The sequence below is a fragment of the Equus asinus genome, chromosome 15 (genome assembly GCF_041296235.1).
Source record: "Equus asinus isolate D_3611 breed Donkey chromosome 15, EquAss-T2T_v2, whole genome shotgun sequence".
NCBI lineage: Eukaryota > Metazoa > Chordata > Mammalia > Perissodactyla > Equidae > Equus > Equus asinus.
Window position 1 is genome coordinate 36805473 of NC_091804.1, and position 18342 is coordinate 36823814.

The 18342-nt window shown below is 44.8% G+C and overlaps 1 protein-coding gene across 4 annotated transcripts in view; it reads left to right on the forward strand.

The window, feature by feature from the left end:
• The first annotated feature begins 13465 nt into the window (after positions 1-13465).
• Positions 13466-18342, forward strand: part of EYA2 (EYA transcriptional coactivator and phosphatase 2) — a 251292-nt gene continuing 246415 nt past the window's right edge. The window contains exon 1 of one of the 4 annotated variants that reach the window (XM_070486023.1): positions 13466-13863. Coding sequence is in view for 2 of the 4 variants with exons in the window: in XM_070486024.1 (XP_070342125.1) it covers positions 14889-14932 (44 nt within the window). In the remaining 2 variants the exon portion in view is untranslated. Of the gene's footprint in view, positions 13864-14342; positions 14933-18342 lie in introns of those variants that run through there. The other 3 variants (XM_070486022.1, XM_070486026.1, XM_070486024.1) reach the window with 3 other exon arrangements.

Sequence of the window (18342 nt, forward strand, 5' to 3'; positions counted from 1 at the left end):
CAGGAATTTTATATATAATAAAATTCACAGGAATTTTATACACAAAATCTGTATATAAAGATTTTATATACATATGTGTGTGTGACCCCATCTTGCTAGCATGTACTAGAGTAAGGGAGATTCTGGCTTTGAAAAAGCAAATAGCTGTGTGTGAGCTGCCTATGGTGAGGACGACATGGCAGGAAACTGCAGGTAGCCTCTGGGATCTGATGGTGGCCTCCAGCCAATGGCCTTTAAGGAGCTGGGCCCTCAGTCATACAGCCACAAGGAAATGAATTGTGCCAACAACCCAAATGAGGTTGGGGGTGGGTTCTCCCCTGTGGGTAAGCCTCCCAGTGAGAACGCAGCCCAGCCACACCCTGACTGCTGCCTGGTGGGACATTGTATAGAGGGCCCAGTTAAGCTGCCTGCATTCCCGACCCACAGAAACTCTGAGCTGGTACATGTGTGTCGTTTTAAGCCACTTAGCTTGTGATGATTTGTTACAGAGCAATAGGAAATGAATACAAAATTCATTGGTGAGGACTTTTGCAAAATGTGTCTAATCATAGACTTTTAATGCTGAGCCAGACTTCAGTCCAACCCCTTCATTTTACAGAGCAGCAACTGGGAATCAAAAATAGGAACAGTCACTCAGCAAGGATGTGATGTCAACTTAAAGAGTAAATTGTTGGGCCAGCCTGGTGGCATAGTGGTTAAGTTCCTGTGCTCCACTTTGGCAGCCCAGGGTTTGCCAGTTCAGATTCTGGCACAGACCTACACACCACTCATCAAGCCATGCTGTGGTAGCGTGCCACATACAAAATAGAGGAAGATTGGCACAGATGTTAGCTCAGGGCCAATCTTCCTCACCACAAAAAAAAAAAAGGTAAATTGGCCAGTTGTTTTACCTACAAAATGAGGTTATTTGTGAACAACCAAAAAAACTGCAACTCAGGAATGCAGGCTCCAGCTGACCATAGGCAATCCAGAGAAACAAAGCAAGAGGCTTTCTTTTATAGAGGAAAAGGGGGAGGTGGCAGGGATTGCAATAAACAAAGACTCCATTGGAGGAAACTGGGAGTCCAAAGTGTAGTGGCTTCTCATTGGCTGAGCTGCTACAGTCTCTCATTGGCTGAGCTGTTGTCAAGGAGAGAGATATCTTCCTTCCTCCTGCAGGTGGGGAGGTGGAAAACACACTCCTGTCGGAGATGGGAGCTGTGCCCCTTCCCATTTGGAGTAATTGATGATGTGTGACAGGGCATGAGAGCTCCCCCTACCGGCCTTCTAACTCCAATTTAGTCCAGGATTCTTTATTAATTTCACAGTGATAAAGCCAGGAACCTGGAATCCTGTCTCCTGGGAAATGGATTTTGTCAAAAATCACATACCTAAAAACAGAATAATGATGGCTAGCATTTAATTATGTGCCACATCTGCACTATGTGCTTTGCATATATCTTGTAACTTAAATAATTACTCTTTTAAAAAATGATGGGTCTTAAAATTTATTTTTAATAACCCCAGAAACATATTAGTACATTATCATCATTAAAAAAATCAAAGAATACAAATAAAATAAAGTTTCCCTTGACCTTTCTTGCACCCTTCTTCTAAAACCAAGCTTCTTCCCTGTAAGTAACCACTGGTATTAACTTTATGTGTACATTTCCAGAGTATGTGGTGTTTGGGGGCGGAGGCGGGGGCGGGGGTGGGGGGGAGACAGAGGGAGGAAAGCGGGGAGGGAGGGAGAGAGAGAGTTGTGTTTTGTGGGATTTTGTTTTTCCACAAATGGGACCACATTTTGCATATTTGTTTTGTAATTCCTTTTCATTTACTGACATATCCTGGCAAGTTTTATGAACGCACACCTCTACTTCATGCTTTTTAACTGCTGCATAGAATTTTTTTACTCTAATTTATTTAACTAATTTCCTATTGGTTTAACTGGTTTCCAGTTTTTTGCTGTTATAACACATGGATGAAAATCTTTATATATGCTTCCTTGTGCCCCTCCACCACTCTTCTTCTAAGATAGAGAAATAGAATTTGAATTTCTGGGCTGAAGGCTGTGCATGCTTTAAGTTTATATGAGTATAGATAAAAATTCAAAAAATATAAATGCATATAAATTTAAAATGTAATATATAAAAATATATACATATATTTTTATTTAACTTTTCTCTAAAAAGGCTCATCTGTCTCCCAATATTTTATAATCATAACCATTTCCTTACAACTTTACCCAAACTGGTTATTATTAATCTTTTCCATGTTTACTAACCTGCAAGTACAAAAGGATATTTCAGTGTGTTTTATTTGGGATATTCCTGATTTTTAATAAGGTTGAACATCCTTTTAATGTTTACTGGGCATTTTTCCTTCCCGGTTTATCAGTCGCATAGTCATACCTTTACTCACTAGCATACTGGGTTATCTGTCTTTTTCTTACTGATTTGTAGGAACCCTTTTTTTCTTTTAAAGATTGGCACCTGAGCTAACATCTGTCGCCGAACTTCTTTTTCCTTCTTCTTCTCCCCAAAGCTCCCCAGTACATAGCTGTATATTCTAGCTGTAGGTCCTTCTAGTTGTGTCATGTGGGACACCGCCTCAGTGTGGCCTGACGGGCGGTGCCATGTCCGCGTCCAGGATCCGAACCAGCGAAACCCTGGGCCACCAAAGCGGAGCGCAAACTTAACCCCTAGGCCACGGGGCCGGCCCTGATTTGTAGCAACTCTTGATAAATGTATTTGGAATTATTAATAATTTATCTATTCTGTATTTAACAAATGTTTCTTCTAAATGGTCCCTTGCCTTTTAATTTGGTTTCTGATATCTTTTGCTATACAAAAGTTTTAAACCTTTTGCAGTCAAATTCATCGATCGTCTTCATGATGGATTTTTGTTCATTATTTGGTCTGTTTTGTTTTAGTTGTTGCTACTGTTGTTTGAGCTGCTCAGAGAAGGCCTTCCTGTCTTAATGGTATAGAAATAGTCCCATGTGATTTTTCTCATATCTTAATGCTTCCTTATTTTTTTGATGTGTATCTCATTACATGGAATTTAACGCCTAAAGAAAGGGGAGAATTAGCCTTCCGCGACGGGGAGCCGATGGTTCCAACAGCATTGACTAGGCCGTACCTCCCCCACCAAGCAAAACAGATTTGCATAAGTGTGTTTGTTCCTAGACTCTATATTCTATTACATTGATCTATTTCTCTCTTTATGCCAGCACTTCTCGGTTTTAACTATTATAACTCCTTTATCTATTTTGATATCTCTTGCTCATTTTCAAGATGTTCTTGTCAAACATTTCCTCTTCCAGATGAATTACAGAATCAGCATCACACTCATTAATATTGATGTTAGCATCTGCCCGTGTACATGGGTCTGTGTGTATGCGTCTGTGCGTGGCAATGCGTCTACATGTATCTGTGTACACAGCTCTGTCCACTGATGGGGCCTGAGAGCGGAGACACAACAGTAGCAATGGACACAATTAGTGCCTGGATCTTGGTTTATAAAAATTCTTTTCCACTAAAAGGAACCAGAGATTCTTGGAGAAGTGGCTATTCCAGGACTGAGTCAAGACACTGGAAGATGAACCTGAACACCTTCTTGTGCCAGAAAGGAAGGAAGTGCTCGGAGAAAGATGGGGACGTATCAAGTGGACACAGAAGCCGGTATGAAGAGGCTGCCCCCCGCCATAGCTGGGACCATCTGGACATGAAAATAAATAGGATAATAACAGATTATACCCATTGAATAAAAGAGTATGAAAAAATAAGTTAACAAACTGGAAGTTCGATGAGGAACAGGATATGCACATAGTCTTGAAGGGGAGCCCCACAAAATGCTGATTGATTACTAAGGCAGAAAAGAGTAACTTGATAGCGGAGAAACCCGGCAGATGCCGCCTTCGTTAGGCATCATAGTTAATATCATCATTAATGGGACAAACTGAAAATACTTGCTACGAACCACACATCATCGCTTCTGTGTATCCTGACCAAAGATGCAGAACCTGAATCGAATCACGAGAAAACATCAGATTACTCTAAATAGGGATATTCTGCAAATAACTGGTATTTTAATAGAATATTATATAATCTACATCATTATATTATAGTATATAGTGTTAAGTATTATATATTGTATAATAAGTAATTTTATATATAGTATATTACAGTATGTATACTATATATTGGAATATATCAGTTTTCTTTTAAAATATATATTTTCTCTTAAAATATATATTCAGACATATATGTGTTTTCTTTTAAAATATAAACCCTCCTGAATCTTTTTAATATACAAATTCTTCCAGTTCTCTGAATATTTATAGGTGTGTATACACATATATTCTTTTAAAAATATATAAACACTGTCACTCACACTATTTATGACATTCTACAGATTACACATCTGGTACATACAGATTCACCTCCTTCTTAAGAACTCTAAAATATGGGTATACCAGGTCATTGGCCATTTCTCTTGGATTACCATTTGGTTTGTTTCCGTCTTTAAACTCCTATGTGCAAGGCTGGATGGGCGTCTTTTGGCACATGCACACTGAGACTACTTTCTGTGTTTCTCTGGAGAGCAGGTGAGTAATAGAATCCCTGGGTTACACTTTACATTTTAATAGATATTTCCAAACCTCCCTCTAACAATTTGAACTTACAAGGAATATTTCTCAAGAGAAATCATGATGCACACAAGACTCAAAAACCTGTAGAGTTTGAAGTTGAAAGTGGCAGAGACTGACAGCTGCCCCTCAGTATCTGTTCTCCCTCTCTACTCTAGTCACAGAATATTTAGTTTGACCATGTCTGCCAAGACGAAGTCTACATTTCCCAAACTCCCATGCAATGAGGTCTGGTCATATCATTAAGTTCTGGCCAATAGGATGTGAATGGAAGCAATGTGTTCAACTTCTGGGCAGTTCCCTTAGGAGAACAGAGTTAACCTTACAGCTTTTTTTTCCTCTTCCTGCTGGCTGGAATGCAGATATGATGGCTGGAGTTAAGGCAGCCACCTTGGGCTATAAAATTGACGCCAGCTGATGATAGCAGAACAAAAAAACAGAAGGACCTTGGATCCCAAATGACCGTGGAGCCACCAAACTGGCCAACAACTGCCTACTCAGCCTTTTAAGTGAGGAAAAAAACGTATCAAATAAAAGCCACTTTGGGAGGATGTCCTTCTGTCACAGCAGCCAAACTGATGTCCTAAATAATGCAGTCACTGAATGCTGAAAGGGAATTACCTGGTAAAGGAAGTAATCATTTTAAATTGGGGAAATTATTTGATTTCATCTTCCCAAGAATTCTGTGAGGGGGGAAGTTTGTGTATTGGTATTTAACTGCCATGAATATTGTAAATTGCTAAAAATGCTTATTGTACAACTATTTCATTCCCCCTGGGATTCTTCTCCACTGTTGGAGAGGGCGGGCCACGGGCTTCAGCTCTGCGGAAGGAACCGGGAAAAAATGCTGTGTAAACCAACTGGGGTTTTGGCAATGAGTGCACATTTATTCACCAGTTGAGCGTTTGTTTAGATTCCACTGTTTTGAAAATTTAAATGGTTCAGTATTTTAAATTCGTTCCTAAGCCGAGTGTAACGAACGGCCTTTCTTCTCCTTAGGTCACGGAAAAGAATCTTCTTGTGTTTGTGGCTAATTCCTCAATGGCAGAGGCCCAGAAAAAGGGCAGAGGGATGCGTAGGTCAAAAATAAACACGAGACAAGAGACGGGTCCTGGATTTCCCGTGGCCTGTTCATTTCCAGTCATCCCTACTGTTACATGTGAGTTGGGTGGGTTCTGTATACAGAGTAAGCTGCGCACAAATTCTAGGAAATAATTTTGAATTACTGAAATTACAGTTTACCCAACTTAGTTTTTCCCCTTGAGTTTTTAAGACTCTTCAAATCTATTGTTCTATTTCTAAGAATAAAACAACAAAAATCAGCCATTGTTTTTAAGGAAACCACTGATTAATATTTGCTCCCATTTACAAGCTTAGCTAATTAAATGCCTTCGAATCTTTTAAACCGCCTTTCTAAATTTGATATTCTGGATATTGACTGATCTTCTGGGTACTTCAACTGTCCAACATTTGTACTAACTCAATCCATTCTTATAAATCTAATAAATCACGCTTATACAGCCAATTTTAAATTCTCTTCAGTGTTTCAACGATTGTAATATAAACTCAGTAAGACTTCCTTTGAAAAATTGTCCATTTCAGCAACAATTCGGTTACCTTCTAAATTACAGTCAACAAGTCTGACCACGTTACTCCAACAGCTTAAGCCCCTTCAGCATAAATCTCTTAAAGTATGTAATTTACTAAATATGAACAGATTCCTTCTTAACAAAAAAAAATTAACATGATGATCTTGACCCTGTCAAATATTTCCACATTTATTTCTGAATCTTATCTCAGTTAAAATATACTTTCTGATAAAATCGCTTTCCCATTTAGGACATTTCTATACTTAACTCTAGATATTCCTGGAGTTTAAAGATGCTTACCAGGGCCCAGCCCTACGGCCATGTAGTTAAGGTCATGCACTCCATTTCGGCAGCCTGGGGTTCGCCAGTTGAGATCCTGGGTGCAGACCTACATACCAGCTCATCAAGCCATGCTGGGGAGACATCCCACATAGAAGAACTAGAATGACCTACAACTATGATACACAACCATGTACTGGGGCTTTTGGGGAGAAAGAAAAGAGGAAGATTGGCAACAGATATTAGCTCAGGGCCAATCTTCCTCACCAAAAAAAAAAAAAAAAAGATACTTACCTTCTAGGGAGATGATTGCCTTCAGGTAGCTGAGGTCGCTGCCAAGTAGAATTTTTAACCTGGAGTCCGTGGTTATAATTCATGGGGTCTGTAAACTTGAATGGAAAAAAAGTATGTTTCTGTTCACCAACCTCTAACTAATATTTAGCAGCCCCTTCGAATACGAATGTGGCAACAAACCACAGTAGCATTAGTGGGACCTGTGACTCTGTCACCAACAGGAATCACAGGTGTTTTCATATCACATTACGGTTGTTACAAATATCTTGAAATATCTTTTATACTCAGCACTACTTTGAAATTATGGAAATGACTGGGCCCTGCTGCTAGATCTTATTATTTAATGCATTAGTAAAGAAGCTCGTATGCCTGTACCACAATATTTTAATATTTATTGAGGCATAATTGAAGTATAATAAACTGGAAATATCTAAAGTGTTAAATTTGATCATTTTGGACAGATATCTGCACACCATGAAAACATCACTAAATCAAGACACAGGACTTTTCTGTCACCCCCACAGTTTCTTTGTGCCCCTCTGTAATCCACCCTTCCCCTACACCCATCCATGGGCGACCATTCCCTTGCTTTCTGTCACTATAAGTGAATTTGCATTTTTGAGAATTTTACATAAATGGAATCAAGCATTGAGTCTTTTTTGGGGGGAGGGCGGGGTCTGGCATTTTCACTCAACATAATGATTTTGACATTCACCGGTGCTGTGTGTGTCTCACGCCTTCCTTTTATTCCTTTTCGTTCCTGAGTAGCAATCCATCCTATGCACATACCACGTTTGTTCATTTAGCTGCTGATGAACAGTTCCGCTGTTTCCAATTTTTAGCTGTTAAAAATAAGCATGCTATTGACATTCATATACAAATCTTTGTGTGGATTTGCGTTTTCCTTTCTCTAGGGTGTCAAATGCCCGGGTCATATGGTAGGGGAATTTTTAAGAAACTGCCCAATTCCAAAGTGGTTGTCCCATTTCACATTCCCACCAGCAGTGTCTGAGCGTCTGGCTGCTCCACAACTTTGCCAGCATTCGATACGGTCACTTTTTTTAATTTCAGCCTATCTGATGGATACGTAGTGGTATCTCATTATAGTTTAATTTGCATTTCCCTGATGACTAACCATGTTGAGCATTTCTTTATGCGCTTATTTGCCATTCATATATCTTCTTTTTTGAAGTGTTGGTTCAAATGTTTTGCCCATTTCTTTTTTTTTTATTTGTTTTCTTACTATTGAGTTGTAAAAGTTCTTCCTATATTTGCTCTATATATCCCATATGTATACGGGGCGTGACTGAAAGCTGGGCATGACTGACAGATGTGGGCGGTTCCATCAAGACTGTTGCTCCACGGTTGGGTTTCACAGTCAACAGACAGGAGCTTCACGTCTTCTCCTCTCGTCTGGCACCCTCTCTGTGGCCTCCGAACCAGTCCCTGAACGGGAGGATGGACTTCAGCCCCCGTGTCCCTCTCTGTTCCCACCTTCGAATCCGCAGGGTCTTTGCCGAAGAATAAATAGAAGGAGACAGCGTAAAAGAAAAAGAGAGGAAGAAAATCTCGACCTTATCTTGAGCTCTCTTCTGGTTCTTAGAAGATTGGGCTTCTCGGACACCTTTATTCCTGTTTATTTACTCCGGGGTGGGTGGTGAAGGCAACTGGAAAGGGCAATTGGTCCTTTTGTGGGCGCGGCATCAAAACTCACACCGTTTCATTTGTATGTGTCGTTCGTTCTTCAGCTGTTGGTTGCGGGTCTACACACGCAGCGGACACTGTTCAAGGCCCTGGGGACGCAGCCCTGAACCAAACAGTCAGCCCCTGCTCACGTGCAGCTGCTGTTCCGGCTGCAGCGACAAACGCTGCACAGGTAAACAGGTGAACGCAGGATGTGGTGTCGCGGAGGGATTCGTGCTCTTGGGGAGAAGGATGGGGGACAGTGTGACGAGGCTGCTGTTGGACACAGGGGTCGGGGGGGGCCTCTCTGGGGTGGAGACGTTTGAGCAGAGACCTGAGTGGAATGAGAGTGAAAGCCACGGGACTCTATCCGGGAAGGGTGGTGCGGGTGGGGGACCAGCGTGTGTGGGCGTCTCCAAAGCCACTCTCCATGTGGGAGTAAGCATCTTCCACTGAACCCTGATGAGCCCAAAACTCTGATGCTCTGCCTGAAAATGCGCCCAAGAGTTGATTTCCTGTTATTTGAAACGGGAAAAATTGTAATGCATGACGCCTCACCCCAAGCCCCAAAACAATTTCCTAAAATGGAACTAAGCGCTTAAAATGCCTACCGACTACCAGACTAGCCTGTTAGGATACAAAATGCTTAAAGCATGGCTTCCTGACCCATCCCCGAACAATTCCTAAAGCTTTCAGCAAATGGTGTGTGTGTGGTGACACGGCCACATCGATTTCATGTCCCCCTTCTTTACTTCTTGGTGGTTTTTCAAAATGAGGTTCTGACGTCCTCTCAGTAGTTAAAATGTTACTTTCCCTGTGTGTTATTTTGATAGAAATGCTACATTGAGTTTTGGGGATACAAATATAAGTTTTTCTGTATAAATATTGGTCCGATAATTGTGAGAAACATGCCTTGTATGAAGCTGGGGTATTAAATACAAATGCAGTCTACTGGGAAGTTGTTTACTAGGGAGCTGCTCAAAGTTGGCTTGTATTTGTGGGTTATTACATTTGGGTTAGGAAGGATGTGAGGTTTTTTGTTTTTGTTTTTGTTTTCGTTTCGATGAAGGGGTATTTAATATTTCACGTGTTTGCGACAAACCCCTGCCCAAACCCCACATACCCACTGTGTCACATACCGCCTCTTTTATAAGGATCATGGGGAAACTTCTCCCCTCTATCAATATCAGGCAAAGTTCTGATTTGTTCAAGTAGTTCTGTTTGTTTCTATCTTATAGGCATTGAGAATTATGAAGATAGTGAAGCACTTAAAAAAAATTTTTTTTTTGAGGAAGATTGGCCCTGAGCTAACATCTGCCGCCAATCCTCCTCTTTTTGCTGAGGAAGACTGGCCCTGAGCTAACATCTGTGCCCATCTTCCTCTATTTTATATGTAGGTTGCCTGCCGCAGCATGGCTTGATAGGTAGTGTGTAGGTCTGCCCCTGGGATCTGAACCAGCAAACCCCGGGCCACTGAAGCAGAACCTGGGAACTTAACTGCTGCACCACCGGGCTGGCCCCAGTGAAGCACTTTAAAATCCATGGTTTTCAGTCTTGACTCTGCAGAGCTTTGGGAGTTCCCTCAAGACCCTTTACGAGTACCCACAGGAGAAAGGTGTGAGGCATGAGGCTGGGGCTGGGATCCCTCACCTCCTTTTTCCACACGGAGCTTCTGTGCATGCTGGCTTTCGAACAAAAGAAAATTTGAAAGTGCTGATGTAATTGATCACATTTTCCTCTTTGCATTGCCTGCCAGGAAGCTCAATCAATTCTCAATCAATTCCCATGCCTGACAAGTGCTCCGGACCTCTTAGCCCACGTTTTGAGTGCAAACCTCACCCTGGCTTTCTTTTCTTCTCCTTCCCATGTTTCCCCTTCACCGCTTTTCTTGTTTTCTTTATTCTATAGCCGTATGTATGTTTTTGCATACTGCCTCAAATCCCTTTTGGAAGGAGCCCAGCTTTAAATGAATGCATTTTTTAAAATGGAGTACTTTTTTGTAGAGGAGATCTTTCAGGTGAGAAAGGACTGTGTATAGAAATAAGGCATGATTTGGCACGGAGAGTATACATGTGTGTTTGTAGGATATGTAGATACACGTTGGCTAGTTGTGAAACTTGTAGTTTTCAGAGTTAAGCTGGTCTTCTGGCTTCAGAGAAGGTTGACTTGGAAGACTCTGGGGGGCAAAAATGTTTTACTCCAGGGTAGGCGTGTCTGTGGTCTACACTCCAAAGAATCTGCTTTATGGTTTAGCGTGTGCAGATTTTGTCTGAGATTATTTTGCTGGTCATTATAAAATGAGAACAAATTCTTCCTAAGAAGAAATCAAGAGAAAGAAAGAGATGGAAAGGGGGCACTTGCCCCTACAGGGGAAAGCGGCAGGATTTGAAGTGGTTTTCGGTAAGAATCGGGAGCTTGAGTCCCAGCTCAGCTTCTATGTCTTCTGCTGTGAATCTGTGATCAAAAGTCCTCATTCTTCCAAGATGGAGACTCACCCCCTGCAAACGCCGGCATCCTCCCGGGAGCTTTAAAAAGTACTGATGCCTCAATCTCCCCCACAGAGGCTCTGGTTTAATTGGTCTGGGGCGGGGCCTGAGCATGGGGATTTTAAAGGCTCCCCTGGAAATTCTAATGTGCAGCCGAGTTGAGAACCGCTGCCCAAGAGAAGGAAAAAATAAAATTAATAAGCACCTGCCTCCTTTTCTCTCTCAGGGGGCCTTCGGGCGTGGCTGCGATTTATGAGCTAATGGGCCAGATTCTGGTGAAGGGGTCAAGTGGGTTGAGGGAAACCAGTTAACCCTTTGTACCCCTTAGAGTACCCCTCGTTAATAAGTGTTCTTCAGCAATTTCCCCCATGATCTGCAAGAAGAAATACATTGCACATCCTGACCCAGCTTCACACACACTTACTCTTATTGCATACAATTCACTTGATATTTTCCATTCCAGTCTCTTCCTTTAGGGAAAAATATTTTTTGCTTACTGCCATTGTTTAAACAACATTAGATTAAAGCTCACGGGCCAAGATAAATTAGATATCTCTGGAGAGCATTAAGAAGTGCAATTTATAAGGACTTGGAACTTTTGCAAAGATGCTATGGGAAGTGAAGTTGTGTGTACAGTAATAATATTTGTTGAGCGATGGCTGGTGCCAACTCCAGTCACAGCAGAAAGTCTTTTACGAGCAGATCTCAGTGAATTGTCACAATAATAATAATACAAGATGGGTGCCATTATCTCCGTCTTTGAGGTGAGAAAGTGAAGGAGAAGTACCTCTGGATGCCCCGCACCGAGAGAGCAGAAGACTCATCTTCAGCCAGGACTGGCGCGTCTGATGTCTACCTGGCTCGTGCGAGGAGAACAGCCAGGCTGACTGGATCCATTTGCTTCTGTCTGAAGTTTGGGAGTAGAAAGAGGACAGAAGACGCTGTGACAGAGGTGGATCGAGGTAGACAGAGGCCTCTGCGTAGACAATTCGGGGACCCTATTTAAGAAAAAGAATACAAACTGATGAGTCCAAAATTAGGTCCCAAAGTACATATTTCTTTGAATTAACAAATCACAACAAATTCAGATTTTAAGATGCTGAAAAATACCACAAACATCACAAAATTCCCAACTCAACTTTCCCTCAGCTGGATCCCCAAAAGCCAGTGGCCACTCCCACCCCACCCGGCTCAAGGTCAGGGCCTGCAGTGGGAAATCACAGTGGAGAGAGATGGTGGTCTCCGCTGATTGGGGCTGAATGTCAAAAGCAAAGCACTTGGAAATTTTACATGAACAGGTGACCATGTGAACACATTTCTAGGCTCTTAGAAAGGGCCCTAGAAAGGGCACAGCAAGCGGGGGACTCGGAGCTTAACTCCATCAGCTTCCCAGTGGCCTGCAACCGGAGCTGAAGGCTCTGTGTTTCTTCTCGAGAGCGAGGGCATTGGTGACGGCTGGACCTCACCTTCAGCCCTGGGTCGGCCACTCTGCCTTCTGAGTTTGGACTCAGTCATCGGTAACATGGGCACACTAACAGTGTCTGCCTTTGGGTCTCTTTTGAGGATTAAATGAGATAAGGAAGGCTCACCCGATGAGCTTAGGGTTGGCAGGTTTAGCAGAGAAAAATATAGGACACCCAGTTAAACTGGAATTTCAGAGAAACTGAATAATTTTTGAGTATAAATATATACCACCTATTGCAGAGCACACATATTAAAACTTTTTTCTTATTTCTCTGAAATTCAAATCTATCTGAGTGCCCTGTATTTTATTGAGCTTAACAAATGGCAGTAGTTGGTACTGTTTTCGGACTGAAGCACCCTAGGTGTTCCACCCCCGGAGTTCGTAAACAGTGGAGAGCGAGTGAGAGGGAGAAAAATATTGCACAGACTCCATTCCAGGCAGTTGATTGTGAGGAAGATTGAAAGAGGTGGCCTTCAGAGGAGGAAGTAAGTGGGGTGCCTTAATTTAAGGTGTGTGTGGAGGGCGTTGCCCCACTGACTTTGGGTAAGCCAGTTAAATTCTTGGGACCTCAGTTTCCCTGTCTGTAAAATGGGTGAAGGGTAGGGGGCGCTTCCTGAACTCTCCTCCAGGAGACAGCACCAGCAGGGGCACTTTCTCATAATACAGATGTCACCGCCTCAGAGAGGTCTTCCCTGACTGCTGTAAGATTTCGTGCCCGAGCCCCCAGTACATCATGTTTTCCCCGCCACGGTAATCAACTTTCTGAAATGGTCTTGCTTCTTCACTTGGTTGTTAACGGTCCACCTCCCCATGTGAATGTAAGTTCCGGGAGGGCAGAAAACTAGTCTGTCTCGTTCTGGCTGAATCTCCCACAGCTGGACCTGGCACAGGAGGTGCTCAATGTACCCTGAATGAATGAATGGGTGGGTGAATGAATGAATGTCAGTGTAATTGTTGCAGTTCCTTCCGAGCAGGCTTTCTTCTCTCAGGGGCCGTGCCGGGTTGCAGAGGGAGGAGGTGTGGGTGTCGGTGGGTGGAGAGGAGGCTGGGCCCTCGCCTCCTCCGCGACCGGCGAGAGGGAGCGCGCTCGGCTCGGCTGCAGGCGCTCGGAGCAGCGCGGCGGCAGTGGCAGCGGCAGGGCCCGAGCCCCGCGCCCAGCGCCCCGCGTCCAGCCGCCGGGGGTGTGCGCCCGCCGAGCCCGGCGCCGCGCCTCGGAGCCCGCACGCGCCCACGCAGCGGCGCGGGGACCGGGCGGGGGCAGAGGGAGGGCGCGGCCGAGGGAGGGGAAGGGGCCGGTCCTCCCCGCGCAGGCGGCGGCCGCGGCAGCCCGGGAGGCGGAGGCAGCGGCGGCGGCAGCGTGCCCGCTGCAGTGGCCCGGCCGCGTCGGACCCGCGCCCGCACCCGCACCGCGCCGGGGCGCCCTCTCCACCGCGCGCGGTGAGTACCTCCCGCCGCGCCCGCCCCGGCCGCCCGCCGGGATTCGCCGGGCCGGGGTGGACGCGGGCACCTCGCCGTGCGCCTCTCTCCCGCACCCGCCGAGCGGGGGGGCCTCCGCAGCTGTTGGGGCGCTCGGGGGCGCACGGGCCGGATCGGGGCGCCCGGGGCTCCCAGGGCGGCTCAGGCACAAGGGCAGCGGGCACAGCGGGCAGATCCTGTCTGGAGAAAGTCCGTCCCGGGCTCGGGGCCTCAGTTTCCCCGTGCGCTTGGCGGGGAACGACCCCGAAGTTTGCACTCCCGCGCGCGGGACAAGTGCATGGCGCGCAGGCGGTGTAGACGCGGCTGGGTCCTCTGCGTTTGGTTTGTTTTATGACCCGAGTGGTTCGCGATGAGGGACGCTCTCAGTCGGACCGAAGAGGCGCCAGGAGCCGGGAGACAAACGCACGCCCTCGGGCGCTGTTTCTGGGGTAACCGAGGAGCAAGCGGCTGGAACCCCTGGGATGGGGCTGGAATGGCCCGCTGAGCCTTGTCCTTCTAGCTACACTGCGTTTTCAAAGCCCGTTTGCGCTCGGCCTGCGCTGGTCCGCCTCCCCGGCTTTGTGCCGGAGCGGACGTCCTGGCGCTGGCTGAAGTTGGGGTTGAAACTTGCAGAACTTTCCATCAAAAGAAGGTTTAGAAGGAAGCGAGGGTTTGGTTGTGATGGGAGAGAGTGGAGAATGGAATTGCTTTTTAGCCTCGCAGCCTGGAGGTAAAAGGGCCGTGCTGGCCCTCGCTCCTTAAATGTATTTCCTGCCCCCAAATACGTAGTTTATAAGCTCAAGGAATATTAGGAAAGCTTGACCGGTGAAAATGTTCGCATCACAGAATCCTCAGTGCGCCTTTCCCGGCTGTTGGGAGCGAAGCGCTTTGGCCCTGCGGGGTTGCTACTGCCCCGAAGCGAAGCGGGAAGCCCAGGCTAAGAGTTGACAGCGTGCACGCTGCTGCCGTCTGAGTTCTTTTTAAAGCAAGACTGATGCTGCATTTTTATGGATACCATTTTCTTCTCTTCCCCCTTTCCCCGAAATGTAAGGTAATCTTTAATTACTTGTTTTTTTATAACGTTGAGGTATAAATCACCCCCGGTGGGGGTACCTTTTCATTACGGGGAGCAGTGAATCGAGTGCACATCAGAGTTGGGTGTGTGAGCAGGACAGAGGGAAGCAGAATGATTTACAAACATAAAGTCAGAATGTGAGTGCCGAATTAGGTTTGAGTTAGGGAGCTCCCTTCCAAAGGAAATTATAACCAGCGGACAATTGTATTTCAAACCGAATCTGTTCATTTCATGAGCGGTTTCTTGCTTGCTTGAGTGAAATTTCTGCTTCCAGAGTATGAGAACCGAGCAAGTAGCCGCATACCAGCCTCTTGCCCTTTTGAAAAGAGAGAGAGGAACTCCGTTTCAAACCTCCTTTTAGAAATAATCTTTGTGAAAAAATCTTTTGGGCAACTTTACTCAAGAAACGTTCATCTTTTCCCTCTGTTCTCTCCGCATCACCTTAAACCCTTTAATCTTTCTACTTCCTTGCATTTAGACATCCTCAGACTAGGGAAAGTTAATAGATAATTTATATAACAAATGATGATTGTTTGAAGCTTGCTTTAGACTGAGCGTGAAATCGTGTTTGCAGCCAACATCCCCTTGCCTTTGAAGGAAATTCTACATTTTGCACTTTCGAACAATGTGGCTAGATCTGAAAGGACCTGAACTTTTTAAAAGCAGTTCGTGTGTCCCATACATAGTTAGTAGTTACTCCATTCTCTTGTAACTTTAGCTTCACAATATTATTAACTATTTTATCTTAAAGGAATGGACATTTTTCCTCCATCTTGAAATAGCTCACCTAGTGTGCTGGCTATGTGTCTGAGAATACGCCATAAACACATAAATCTCTTTCCTGATATTAAATAACTAAAGGAAATAAAATAAAATAAAAAGATGTTATCCCAATACGTTGGGATTTTTAAAAAACGTGTTTTGATCACTTAAGTTTTAGAATCTTCTTTTCATGCCTTTTGTGTTGTATTAAACGCATCATAAAGAGATATGATTTGTTGACTTGTTAGAGGATTACCGTTTGGCAAAAACACCCAAATACGCTGTTTCAAATGTGTGGTATTACTTCTGCTTTAAATTGCATGTAAGAGATGGCGAGCCTTGTTCCAGACGGATAAATTGATAAAATGCTAGCTGCTGCTGGGAGAACGGAATATCCTCAGAGAAAACACTCTGTGCTGGAGCTGAGTGCGTTTTGAATTAGGGTGAGCAAGCTGTTGAGACCCTGGCAGTTTGTGAAAAAGTATGCGCAGTCCAGGCACGTCCACTTTAAGACATTTTTGGTTCGCCCATGACAAAAAGAGTCCTTTCCCACAAAGAAGAAACCGTTCCCTTATTTTTTCAGTTACTTTTCCAAAGATAACTTGTGTCGGGCGCGAGAGACCAGAGTTATGCAGAACTCTAACCGTAACCGGCTCAGAACCAGGACTCATTCTTGCTCCTTCCACCAGATGTTTTTTAGGTGTCCTCAGCTGGAATGCCCAGTTTGAAACTAATTAGACCAGCAATAAACTCCTTGTATAATAAAATCGCAGGCCGTTATGGTGCATAAGTGGGGCTCCCAGCCACTTATGACAGATGCCTCTCTCTCGGAAGAGAGAGCCCGTGGCTGTCAGGAGAAAATGAAGGCATGGAGATGTCTTGTTTAGACGTTTGCCTGTCCCTAAAGATCCGCTAAGTATCCGTGCACAGCGCGTTATCTTCTGTAAGGGGTGGGGGGACGTTGCAACTGGGGTGGGGTATTGTCTTTGTCGGGCAGGCCTCCATTGCACAAAAATGCTTGGGGAAAAAATAAAAGCATAAAAATGAGGCAGTATCCACAGGTCTGAGGGGTATGTGTTGTGAGTTTGAGTATGGAGTGTGTGTGTGTGTGTGTGTGTGCGTGTGGGCTGGGTGAGGCTTCCCCTCACTTAGGCACACGTGAAATGTAAGGCCGTCCGGCCTGACGTGAATTCCTTGGGAGAGAGAACTTTCTCCCCAAAGATTTTTTATAAAGGGGGCATTTGCCGAACTCCGTAGTCCTCCTTGTCTGTGGGGTTGGTGGAGGTGCGGTGGCTGGTGACTCAGTTCCCTCCAAGGCCCACAGGTTCTGCCGCTTGCCAAGGCTGGGTTTTGTTGGTGGAAGGAAACTTTTTTTCTTAGCTGGCTGCTCTGAAAAAGGAGTTGGTGGCCTCCACTCAAAAGGAATCTCTTTTCAGAGAATTAGCCCCAGAGTTGAGAAAACACAGCCTGTTGACAGAACACACACACGCACTCACACACTCACACACACACGCCCCAGAATGCCTCGCTCTCTCCCCACTGTCCTCCCTCAGCCCCACCCCCAGCATCACAACAGCTTCTGAATGGCCCACTTCTTTCCCCTCTATCGTTTGTGGCATTTCAACAGACCCCACAAACCAAACACAAAGAAGATTCTGGTAAGGAAACAATTAGCAGAGAACTCACTTGAGACAATGCTTCATTTTCGCTATTTGAAGATCTTAACTGGCCTAATGGTGTTTGAGTAACACCTCTTCTAATCTGAGGATAAACCCCCTCGGTCAGGTGGCAAATACTTGAAGTGACTGGCTGGGACCCGCTGGTCTCGCTGTGAGAGGGTCGGAGGGCAGGAAGGCACGCTGCATCTGCATCGCTGCGTCGCTTGGGGTTCCAAATCAGCTCAGGCTATGAAAGTACCACCCAGCTGTATTTAGGGGGAGGAGGACGACGGAAGTCACAAGCTTTGAAATTTATTTTTCCTGCTCTTTCTTTCTTTTTGCTCACTTTCATCATGTTGGTGCCTTTGCCTGTCTCTCCACTTACAAATTATATCTTTGTATTTGATAATAATGATGAAAATCACTGCCATTTATGGAGCACTCATATGCCAGGCCTGAAGTCAACTCCTGCCATGTGTTTTTAGCATGGGTTCTCATAACAACACTTTGGCATAGGAATTAATGTTATTATTGTTATCCCAACTTTGTTAACGAGGAAACTGAGTCGAGAGTCCACTGACTCAGGAGAGGCCAGAAAGCAAGTGAACCCCAGGATCGAGGCCTTCCGACCTCCAGACTGTGCCTTTCCCATGTGCTGTGAAAACCTTAGCTCAGAGAACATTTCTGCTCTCGCTTCCCTTACAGAGAGATGCTGAATTTGCATGGTTTTAAATGCGCGGAACGCAATTATTTTCTGACTCTGCCGTGATGTTTGCTGTTGTTGTTTTAAACGAAAGAAAAATCATATTAAGTGTTCAGAGGACGCAGATATGAGCCCTTGTGAGTCACGATAGTTAGCAGGTTGTGTGTGGTTCTGTAAAGGAAAATGACTGTTTATTTACAAGGGCTAATGTGATTTGTGCCTTCTATGCTCTAACGCTGCGCATTTCGGTTCCTAAAAAGAGT